Raw genomic sequence first — 12,599 nt, forward strand, 5'->3', positions numbered from 1 at the left:
CCATAAAGGCCAGATTTGTGCAATACACGACTGATTGTTGTCCTATGGACAGAGTCTCCCACCTCAGCTGTAGATCTCTGCAGTTCATCCAGAGTGATCATGGGCCTCTTGGCTGCATCTCTGATCAGTCTTCTCCTTGTATGAGCTGAAAGTTTAGAGGGACGGCCAGGTCTTGGTAGATTTGCAGTGGTCTGATACTCCTTCCATTTCAATATTATCGCTTGCACAGTGCTCCTTGGGATGTTTAAAGCTTGGAAAATATTTTTGTATCCAAATCCGGCTTTAAACTTCTTCACAACAGTATCTCGGACCTGCCTGGTATGTTCCTTGTTCTTCATGATGCTCTCTGCGCTTTTAACGGACCTCTGAGACTATCACAGTGCAGGTGCATTTATATTGAGACTTGATTACACACAGGTGGATTGTATTTATCATCATTAGTCATTTAGGTCAACATTGGATCATTCAGAGATCCTCACTGAAATTCTGGAGAGAGTTTGCTGCACTGAAAGTAAAGGGGCTGAATAATTTTGCACGCCCAATTTTTCAGTTTTTGATTTGTCAAAAAAGTTTGAAATATCCAATAAATGTCGTTCCACTTCATGATTGTGTCCCACTTGTTGTTGATTCTTCACAAAAAAATACAGTTTAATATCTTTATGTTTGAAGCCTGAAATGTGGCAAAAGGTCGCAAAGTTCAAGGGGGCCGAATACTTTCGCAAGGCACTGTACCTCAAATGAAATTTGAACCAATTGAAGCATGGGCGGCAGGATTTATAAAACCCCTAAATTACCTAGATGACATGCATTGTATTAGTCTTTACAATATTGCTCACGTCTTACTGTGTTTTTGCACAACCATTCTTACTGATTCCAAATCCAATATAATTTCCTCCTCTTCCTCCTCGCCATTCCTTCGTCGGAGAATAGCTTGGAGCTCTTGCTGCCATGTCTAGACAATAAAGCCCTTCATAAAGTCATGGCCCGCACTTCCTCTTCCCTGCATTTGGAAATGTTTCATGAAAGTTTAATCAGCTGCCTGGCCAGGACGTTCGGCTCAAAGGCCCATCCTAGGCACCTTCTCCAGCTGTTCTCACTATGCGCTTTCTTTCCTCTGTTAAATGTTTTTGTCTCTCCTCTCTCCCTCCCTCCCTTCTCTATTTTCTCTGTCTGAATAGTCAATTCCTGGGATCATCAACTAGATTCAACCATGGGACGATTTTTTTCTTGAGCGGATGGTCATGATTACTAATCATTTGCAGACTGCAAATTGATTGCAAGAAGCCCAAACAGATATAATATTTGACTAAAACAAAATCATTTAAAATATTGCTTACATTTGTATACAATCCGTGTGTCTCTGTACTATGAATGAGAATACTTGGGAAGAGATTTCCTATATTAAAATCACTGATTTCCTGGTGTTTTTATATTCTTATATCCAACAATGAAAATCATTTTTGCTCAGAAAACTTTGGGGCAAGTTTTCTCCCTACTCTCTTTCCCATATCCTCTATTCTCTCGCCCCCTCTATTCTCCATCTCCCCGTTTCGTTCTCCCTCCAGGATCCAGATGTCCCCGCTCTGCTCCTGTCCTCCCTGGGCCTGCCCTGTTTATCACACACAGAGAGAGAGAGAGAGAGAGAGAGAGAGAGAGAGAGAGAGAGAACGGAATACATAAACAGAGGGCCTGAAGGGATGAAGGGAGAGTAGAGAGAGAGGTAGAGTGCTGCAGTGTTAACCCTGTCAATGTTCTTTGTGTGTGTGCATGTTGCTCTGTTACTAAGTGCCTGTGAGTGTTAGTACTCAGTAGCCTTACATTCTTGGTTATCAAGGTGCCTAAACAAGTTCCTAAGCTCCACTCAGTCCTGGACTGACACTATGATAAACATAACCTATGAAGAGGTCATGTGCATTGCTATGGCAATAATGATTGGGTACAGGTCAACGTTCCAGCTAGGGCCGGGACAATACCAGTATCACCATCATTTTTTTCCATTATAAAAATTAAAACACAAAGCAGAACAAACTCTTTGGTCCTTTAAAAACCTGCTGTGCTGGTAAAAAGTAGCCAATGAACACTTCCGAAAGGACAATCCCCACAAACCCAACCCCCACCCTTACCCTTACCCTTACCCGCGCACGCACACACACACACACACACACACACACACACACACACACACACACACACACACACCCTCACCGCTACCCCCCCCCACCCACACACACCCCCCACCCTCACCCTCACCCATACCCCCCACCCACCCTCACACACACTCCACCACCCTCACCCCTACCCCCACTCTTACCCCCCACCCTCACCCTCACACACACACCCTCTCTCTGCTCCACCAGTGGATGTCAAAGGTACAGCCTTGAGGAAATAATATTAAAAACAATACAGAATCTAATAGGGCTTTCTCTCTCTCTCCTCCTTGGTCGCAGGGAGCAACTAAGACTGTTAGAGCACTGTGGACCAGCACCAGAGAAGAGTACTGGAGGACCAGACAACCACTACTACCCCTGAACCAAGCATCACCTGGCCATACACTACCAACAAACACCGTTTGGAGAAGCAGGTATTGTTTTTCCTGAAGATGGGTGAAAGGCTAAAAGGGGTGTGGATGGGTCATCCTTTTCGGTTCTTTTCTTTTGGGGGGCATTATTTACATCTGGAGAGACTGATATGAGAACTATTCTGGTCTTTACCTTTGATCTTGTGCCGCGTGCCAGTTTCTGTTCCAAAAACGAACAATGCGTTCAAGAGATCTAGCAGTATTTTGTGCATTCTGCTGCAGTCTTGCAGGGGGTGTGCCATTCAATTGGAATTAGAACAGGATTTTGGCACAAGTGTACTCGCAGATTGTTTCTTAGTTAAATGTCTCCCTTGAGAAGTATGTTTTGCAGTTTGTTAGTGGAAAGGAATAATGCAGTAACAGATTGATAAAGACAGCAGTGGAAGAGTTTATAGAAATGTTTGTGGTCATACACACATCCTTAAAAACGTAGGTGCTGGGCTAAAGAATGAAACATGAAAAGAACAGAGGCCTGCATAATGAATATGCTCCCAAATTACCACCTTTTACTGGCAACGGTTCAATCCAGCACTGAACATTGTCAGGTCAAGAGCAGGTGGTAAATTGAGAGCATATTCAGTGTGCCTCTGTTCTTTCCAAGTGGAAGAGTTTATTCCATAATCAGTCTCTTGTAAATATCCATAGATACTATTGTAAAATCTGCAGAGATAAAAACTGCATCATGTTTGATATTCCAATGCCAGACCTAGTTCTGCTTTCCAGAGCCTTGTAGTCTTATGTTGACACAGGGCTTGTTTAACACAGCTGTAACTGAGCTGAATGTCCTCTGATCAATGCTGGAGAGAAGTCCATTTCATTTCAGCGCAGTCATCGAGTAGAGCTGAACCCAACTGAAGCCCGTTCAAACACAGTCCTTTAACTAATTAACATAGCTGGCTTTGACTGGAAACCTCTTCCAGGAAATTGACATTATCATACTCCTCCACATGTTTCCTTTCAGGTTGTCAAACAGGGAAGTGGCCAACATTTGTTTTCAACCCTGTTTTGTTCCATTCTGCAACATAATGAGAAGCCCTGAGTCACAAGTTAATACAGTGAGATTATGAAAACTTGGTTGTCGCTTTGCCATTAAATCAATAGTAATGTAGTTATACTAATGAAAATCCTAATGGATGGATTCCCTTGTGATGCATAATCTTTCATTTGATTAGAGACATCTGATTTCCAACAAGACGAGGTAAAAACATGACTGAAGTTTTGCCAAGTTACTGTGGTTGGTTTGCATTGCAGAACACTTCATTAATTGTTATTGTTTGTCCATTTCATGCACATTTCTCATGACCAGTTTTACTATATAGTTACTGCTGGTGTGTAAGTGCCTCTAAGGAGAAACAGATTATTTTTTTAAATTAAATTTAACCCTTATTTTATAATGTAAATTGACTGAGAACACATTCTCATGTACAGCAACGACCTGGGGAATTGTTACAGGGGAGAGGAGGGGGATGAATGAGCCAATTGGAAGCTGGGGATGATGTGTAGGTGTGGAGCACTTGACTCTGGCAATGACCACACCTTTCTCCATCTTTATTGATATACCAGCTCTGCTAGACTGCTATCACTATAGAGTAGTGGGCATATGCAGAGGGTGTCTTTTCAACAGCAAAGTGTTTTGTGATGGAGATGAAGGTCAAACAAACTGTAGACCTTTATCTGAGAGCATGTCAGATGAGATGCTATATATGTCAAACCAGAAACTCACATATTTTCATTGGAGTGGACATGACGTAAACAATATGCATCATTCATTTGCAACTTCCAGGTTTTGAAAACAGTCTTTTTAGGAGTTTTCTATTTTTGAGTGAAAGCAACATGGTGTCTGTTCCCATTGAGGTAAAATAACCTGTGAGGAGATATGCACCGTGATTGATGCACAGTCACTGTTCATTAAGGGGTTACAGTGTTTCTACCTCTCGCATTGTGTTGAGGAGTGACTATTGTGTACTAGCAGCTTGCCAGACACGAGACGATCCCTATTGGTCTCTCGCGGCACATCTTGGATCAAGGCTAGCTCCAACCTGGACAAGCCAATCAGATGGGATTATCCCAAGGTATTAGGTGGGCCTATGGCAGCTTCAAAGGAAATGAGAATGAGCAAAACAAAATGACCTACCCATCCCAGCTAGCCCAACCCCAATGCTAACTTGAGAACACTTTGCCAACCCAGTCTACATATTTTAAATCCCCTTATTTTCTCCCTAACCCCACCCCATTAAGTCTCATGTCTGGACAGACCGATGTGTACTTAATTGTACTAGTTTTGATGTCTTTTAAGGTCAGAGTCTGATTGTGTCCGATTGTGCTAGAAGATTGTTGGGTGGGTCCGCATCAGAAAGGATTTAAACAAATCTGAATCATTAGCAAAAGCCAATTTGTTCCCACAGTGTATAATTTGTTTGCAGTTCTCTGAATTCCAATTCAGAGAACTGTCAGAAAGAACGTCAAGGACTGAAAGACATTGTCAAAGCCATACGTTGTGAGTGGGATTATCCTATGTCGTGAATTGGCCCAAAAGAGGGCCATCAGCACATCCCTTATCATGCCAACACAAGGAGACACTGTGACCATATTTCTCCTGGGTTTTTATGGCCAAGTCACTATTATGAGGAACACATGGATTGCTATTGCACCATTACGCACAGAAAAATGAGGAGACGTAGATTTGTTTCTTTCAAACAGAGTTGAGTTGTTCCATTCAGACATCGCTGCCTGATTAGCGCTAAGTACATTAGAGATCTCAGCAGAACATTTACCTGAAGGACATAAACAGAGAGATGATGCCAAGTGCCAACTATGGGAGAACGGGGAGTGGACAGAAGGGTTAGGGTGGTTTCATAGTGAGTTATAGGCCCGTATTAGCCTGATTTTGAAGTGGGCCAAGTCTCACAGCCTCAGCTACCACACCGTCGCAGGCTTAACAGGGAAAAAATCACCACATGGATTATGACCTCTGATTACAGGCCTCTGATTGGCCGAGAGGAACTACAGTGTGACTGTCAATGAAGGGTTCCCACCAACTGAATGAAGACACCGATGGTACAAATACAGGGGAGGTGAGCGGTGTTTCTCTGAGTTTGGGACTACAGTTGCTACCACATTTCTTGAGCAAGGCAGAAACAGGGCGCAAAGACAGACTTTGGAAAATCACTTGAACTCAAAGGTACGTGTGGTTCTAGGCGACGATTAAATTGGGTTTCCAGTTTGAGGAAAAGTAGGTATAGATGGGACTTTGCTTGCAAACTAATGGTCACAAAGACAATGTGAGTTCAGTTCTAGGAGGTGAAAGTTGAGGCACATTGAGTGGCTGGACCTTCATTTGGCAATTTTCTGCGTTCATTTGTACTATACAGTAGGTAATTGCACTGAAAAACCAGAGCTTGTGAATGGCTTTGAGGCTTTGAACGAGTGAGGCTCTGGAGAGATTCCAGTTATGGTCTTTACGGCAGTTTGCTTAACAGGAATTTCCCATTTGACAAATGTGATAAGTAAAAGTAACTTTTCCTGACCTTGGCCAAACTAAATACTAGCAGCTATAATTATGGTCAGGTAGAAAGTTTAACCCAACAGTTGGGTCTCTAAGGTTAGAGGCATGGACACATGGTGTTCCATAGATCTTTGGCCCCATACAGTGACATACGAGATGTTAGGGGCCCCAGGACCAGGTGAGCGGGCCACGTCTTTGAAGTGGGCCCAGCCATGGCATAACCAGGCCTGTTGAAAATGAGTTCCAGACCAACGTGTGGAGCACACACCAAGAATTTAAACCAGCACCAGATGACAGTTGAGAGGAATCAAGCATTCTGGGACAGGATGGGTGGATGTGCTATTGCAGAGTTTAGATGCCTCTGAGTTATTGTCTGCATCTGTCAATCTCTTTGTCACTTTGGCTTCCTGTCTCTCTATCATCCCCAGTTCCTCTATTCTCCATGTTTTTCCTCTTCTATGTAGGTTAATTCCACTTTCTCTGTCATGATTGCGTGGAGAATGTATCTGCTTTTATATGCATCTGTGTACTGTGTGTATAAATGTTTATATGGCATTCCACAGCTCGGTGTGTTGGTGGGTACTTTAATTCATTACCAATGTCAGGTGTAACAGATTGTGCTTCATCCACAACAGAGTCAGGTGGATTTGGTTTGCTCTGTGTTTTACTCCTAAAGGAGCACCCAACCTCAGGCCAACCTCAACTACTTCTTGCATGTGCCGATTTGACAGATTAGCATCCAATCAGAAGTATTTGTGTAAGGCCATTAGCTGACCTGGCAGTGCGTCCTGTCCTTAAGAAAGCTTATAATCCCCCATGGACCCAGTGGACAGCTGGCCTGACCACATGATGTGCCAACGCTCATTAACTTCATGTAAACTCGATTGCTAATGACCTTGCTTCAATGCAGGAGATTTTAAGCTAGCTACGGCTAGTTTGGGCTAGCCATTGATGGAAGGCCTGGCAGTTTTTTCAATAAGGGACTAAATTAACGAGACACCTGGAATCGTTGTTGTTTACATGTGAATTAACTTAAGGCAGCTTGATGAACACTTGCACACTTAATGCACCATGTCCAAATAAGCTCATCTGTACTTGAAAGCACTTAATCTAAAATAAGGTGAGAGGAAACGAGACTCGCCTAAAAAAAAAACAGGATACGTCACAATGAAGTGCTAACCCCTAGTCCTCAATCCGGTCCATGTTGAGTTATCTTGGAACATGCAGAGATCATCATCTGTGTATTTGGGTCGGTGTGTTTGTTCAACCATGTTCTTGATCTTCTCTTCAGGGTTTGTGTCTGTGCCTGTCTCTGTCTGTGTTTTGCATAAGAGTCCGTCTCATCTCATGTGTTTTCTCTCTCCTCTACCCCAGGCTGAGTGTTAAGATGGCGCTTCTCCTAGCCTTTTCCTCCGTCCTCCTTCTGGTCGGTCACGCTCTGGCCCAGAGCCCGGACATGTCCTACGAAGACTATATGGCCCAGTTACAGGCCTGTCCCAAAGAGTGCCGCTGCCCACCCAGCTTCCCCAACGCCGTCTACTGCGACAACAAGGCTCTGAAGCGCATCCCCACCATCCCCCCACACACCTGGTATCTGTACCTGCAGAACAACCTCATCGACGTTCTGTCAACAGATGCTCTCCGCAACGCCACGCAGCTGCGCTGGCTCAACCTCAACCGCAACCGCATCACCAGCGAGGGCATGGAGGAGGGTGCCCTGGCCAACATGCTCCGCCTGGTCCACCTCTTCATGGATGACAACCTGCTGAGCTCCGTCCCAGCCAACCTACCCTCCAGCCTGGAGCAGCTGCGCCTCTCCCGCAACAGCATCTCCAAGATCCCCGCCGGGGTGTTCTCAGGTCTGGATCGGCTGACACTGCTGGAACTGCAGGGGAACAAGCTCCAGGATGACGCAGTGACCGAGGTGAGCCTCAAGGGCCTGAGCAACCTGGTCCAGATCAACCTGGCCAAGAACCAGCTTACCACCATGCCCCTGGGCCTCCCCATCACCATCACCCAGCTCTTCCTGGACAACAACGCCATTGAGAAGATCCCCGCTGGCTACTTCAAGGGTCTACCCAAGGTGGCCTTCCTCAGACTCAACCGCAACAAGCTGGGAAACGGCGGGCTGCCCAAGAACGTGTTCAACATGTCCAGCATCCTGGACCTGCAGTTGTCCCATAACCAGCTAACTCAGGTTCCTATGATACCCCCAGGCCTGGAACACCTCCACCTGGACCACAACCAGATTAAGAGTATGTTTTTGACACTGTTCTAGTTTCATTGATACATTGACTGATTGCCTGGATGGTTAACTGATGATTGGTTTAAAATCCAGATAATTATATTATTATAATCAGTGGAAAATGTTTGTGATGAGTTGTATGACTGTTTTGCTAAGATGGTGTATTTGCAATTGCAGGTGTGAATGGATCTGATATCTGCCCTGTGTCGGCAGATGCTCTGGAGGGCTATGTCACTGAGACCGCTCCTAAACTCCGCTACCTCCGTCTCGATGGCAATGAGGTCAAGCCACCAATACCCAGAGACCTCATGATGTGCTTCCGTCTCCTCAGGTCCATCGTCATATAAGAAACACACTTCCACCAGCCAATCGCATCTAGTTATAGTCTCTCGGATCCAAGGGCAGATGATTACTAACGAATGGAAGTGACTATGCTAATCTATATGGATTTTTGATCTGTGGACTATACATTTGCATACTTATGTTGAGAACTACATATTAGACGCCAGGGTTGGGGTCAAACCAAACTCTGTCAATTTAAGAATTAATGCAATGAATTGGTCAATAGAAAATAATGGGCCATTTTCAGTTGTTGAATTGAGTCTCCTGAATTGGTAGAATGGGAATGGAATTGACCTCAACCTTGTTGGGTGAAGGTCACCTGACAATCTGTAGATAGTGTGATTGGACTGCACTACTGTCTTTTGACCACTAGTTGTGCCTTATGTTCGTCCTATAGTCACAAGTGCTTAATGCAACAGTGCAGTATGTCTGAGTTGCTGAATGTGCTGTTTCAATACAGCACACATTGATCTGAGAGTGGTAGAAAACCGAAAAGAGGCATATTGTTTTAAACCGTATGTATTTAAGGCATGTTGAATCTTCTGATGACTCATTGTCCCCATTCTCTTTATTTGAATGGAAGATCATCTTTTGTGAATACCAAAATAATACTTTTTAAACATTTTATACTGCTCCTCTCTGACAGAATAACTTGAATTGATGATATCAGACTTGAAACCAAATTAAATGCTAATTATTTTTATTTTCAAGTTCTCTGTGAATATGAATATGTTGAGATAACTTTAGACACATGCTATTCCACACAAACATGCAATTGTGTGCCCTTTCACGTTTAGCTAATTTATTTCATTGTCTGTTTTTCACTGAATTCACTGAATTCTTGATCACTGTCTCAAATGTGAAGTTCCATTTTGTACTCAATGGGTCAACCTTTTTTCAGTCATCTTACGTATTTCGGAAATGCCAAAGCAATTTTGGAATGCTTACATTTTGTTAAGTTGTGAATTCCTTATACAGTCAATAATATAAATAAAACATTTTTCTGAAAAACATTAAACGAAGGAAGAAATATGTTACATTAATCACCTTCACTTCTATAGACACACTCACAAACACACAGACAGACACACACATACAGATACACACAGACAGAGAGAGACTCAATCACACTAACAAACACACACAGAGACAGAGAGAGACTCAATCACACTCACACAGAGACCTAGAAACCACACATTCTTTGAGTGCATATTTGCGGTAGTCTCTATGACTTACTGCTTAATAGTTGGAGCGCTAAGATCTCCCAGAATGCACTCCCAAGCCGCTGGCCTGGTAATGATATCATGAAGGTGTTGTCACTTTATGATCTCTCTCAGGACACATTTCCACCATTCTGCTATAGCCAATGTTTGGTGACCAATGGAATCGACAGTACAGTCAGAGTACTATTCTTGCAGGAATACCACAACAGTGGCGAACACACTCAGTAATGCAACAGCGTGCAAGAATTGACAGGGATTGTTATTGTGTGCCAGAAGCAAGCATTCCTCATGTCAGTTGTGATCAATCACTCTCGCTTCATATCGCCTTCTTCAGAACTTTCTCTCCCTCTCTAAATCTCTCTTTCCTTTTCATGGTTGGTGTTTTTAATTGATTGTAGCTTCATATTTTAGCTAGTAACAGTCTCAGACTAAAATATGAATCAATTAACCTCCATCATAAACCAATCCCTTCTCAGAATCATTCTGGGGTTAGTAAAATCAGAACTCCACCTGACCATAACTATACACTGAGTGTACAAAACATTACGAATAACTGCACTTTCCATGACATAGACTGACCAGGTAAATCCAGGTGAAAGCTATGATCCCTTATTGATGTCACCTGTTATTAAATTCACTTCAATCAGTGTAAATGAAGGGGAAGAGACAGGTTAAAGAAGGATTTTTAAGCCTTGAGACAATTGAGACATGTATTGTGTATGTGTGCCATTCAGAGGGTGAATGGGCAAGACAAAATATTTAAGTGCCTTTAAACGGGGTATGGTAGTAGGTGCCAGGCGCAACAATTTGAGTGTGTCAAGAACCGCAATGCTGCTGGTCATTTTTACGCTCAACCGTTTCCCGTGTGCATCAAGAATGGTCCACCACCCAAAGGACATCCAGCCAACTTGACACAACTGTGGGAAGCATTTGGAGTCAACATGGACCAGCAACCCTGTCTACTTTCAACACCCTGACAAAGTGAGGCTGTTTTGAGGGCAAAAGGGGGTGAAACTCAATATTAGGAAGGTGTTCCTAATGTTTTGTACACTTAGTGTATGTCACCATTCCTGGTAGCAGGTGGAGCACGATTCCCAACGATTCCCAATGATTCTAAACGATTCCAAACGATTCCCAGCATTGCAGCATAGTTCAATTTCCCTCACTCAGCAACAGCTCCAGTTACTTGGGAGAAAGAAGGAGATAGGTTTGGGGGTCGAGTGAAAATTGAGGCCAGAAAACCAGAAACGTAGGATTAAACTGACACATGAAAACTAGGAAGGTACTTCCAGTCTGTGTCTACTGATCCGGCCTGGGTGTAAGTAGGAATAGCAGGTCCTAGGTCAGTTTGTATTTCCCTCCTATCGGTTTAACATTGGGAATTAGAATTAAGTGAGTTGACCCTGGATCTGCATTTAATTCCAACCTCTGCCTGATTGGGCCTTGACTGTGCTGCACCAAGACCCAACCACTTCAGGAAACAGCAGAGGGAACACCCCCCTATCCACATCGATGGAACAGTAGTGGAGAAGGTAGTAAGTTTTAAGTTCCTCGGCGTACACATCACAGACAAACTGAATTGGTCCACTCACACAGACAGCATCGTGAAGAAGGCACAGCAGCGCCTCTTCAACCTCAGGAGGCTGAAGAAATTCGGCTTGTCACCAAAAGCACTCACAAACTACTACAGATGTACAATCGAGAGCATCCTGTCGGGCTGTATCACCGCCTGGTACGGCAACTGCTCCGCCCACAACCGTAAGGCTCTCCAGAGGGTAGTGAGGTCTGCACAATACATCACCGGGGGCAAACTACCTGCCCTCCAGGACACCTACACCACCCGATGTTACAGGAAGGCCATAAAGATCATCAAGGACATCAACCACCCGAGCCACTGCCTGTTCACCCCGCTATCATCCAGAAGGCGAGGTCAGTACAGGTGCATCAAAGCTGGGACCGAGAGACTGAAAAACAGCTTCTATCTCAAGGCCATCAGACTGTTAAACAGCCACCACTAACATTGAGTGGCTGCTGCCAACACACTGACTCAACTCCAGCCACTTTAATAATGGGAATTGATGGGAAATTATGTAAAATATATCACTAGCCACTTTAAACAATGCTACCTAATATAATGTTTACATACCCTACATTATTCATCTCATATGTACACGTATATACAGTACTCTATATCATCTACTGCATCTTTATGTAATACATGTATCACTAGCCACTTTAACTAGGCCACTTTGTTTACATACTCATCTCATATGTATATACTGTACTCAATACCATCTACTGTATCTTGCCTATGCTGCTCTGTACCATCACTCATTCATATATCCTTATGTACATATTCTTTATCCCCTTACACTTGTGTCTATAAGGTAGTAGTTTTGGAATTGTTAGCTAGATTACTTGTTGGTTATTACTGCATTGTCGGAACTAGAAGCACAAGCTTTTCGCTACACTCGCATTAGCATCTGCTAACCATGTGTATGTGAGAAATAAAATCGGATTTGATTAGAGATACAGGATTTGATTTCCCAGCCCAAGTCTTGAACAATAGATTTGAAGATAACACTGACCTGTGGTTAGGAGGAAACGTAGCTGAGTTATACCAGTGTATGGAGAGCTGAGGCCGTTCTCCTCCAGGCAGGGACTTCCTCTCGGCAGCGTGCTAACAGAGGCTCCTCACAGAGGCCC

The 12,599-nt window shown here is 43.7% G+C and overlaps 1 protein-coding gene across 1 annotated transcript; it reads left to right on the forward strand.

Moving 5' to 3' along the window:
• Positions 1-2,452: 2,452 nt before the first annotated feature.
• Positions 2,453-9,590, forward strand: LOC135515283 (keratocan-like). Its single transcript, XM_064938976.1, has 3 exons — positions 2,453-2,581; positions 7,458-8,338; positions 8,506-9,590. The coding sequence occupies exons 2-3, from the start codon at positions 7,471-7,473 to the stop codon at positions 8,673-8,675; spliced, it is 1,038 nt and encodes a 345-aa protein (XP_064795048.1). The 5' UTR covers positions 2,453-2,581; positions 7,458-7,470; the 3' UTR covers positions 8,676-9,590.
• The last annotated feature ends 3,009 nt before the right edge of the window (positions 9,591-12,599 follow it).

The sequence above is a fragment of the Oncorhynchus masou genome, chromosome 27 (genome assembly GCF_036934945.1).
Source record: "Oncorhynchus masou masou isolate Uvic2021 chromosome 27, UVic_Omas_1.1, whole genome shotgun sequence".
Taxonomy (NCBI): Eukaryota; Metazoa; Chordata; class Actinopteri; order Salmoniformes; family Salmonidae; genus Oncorhynchus; species Oncorhynchus masou.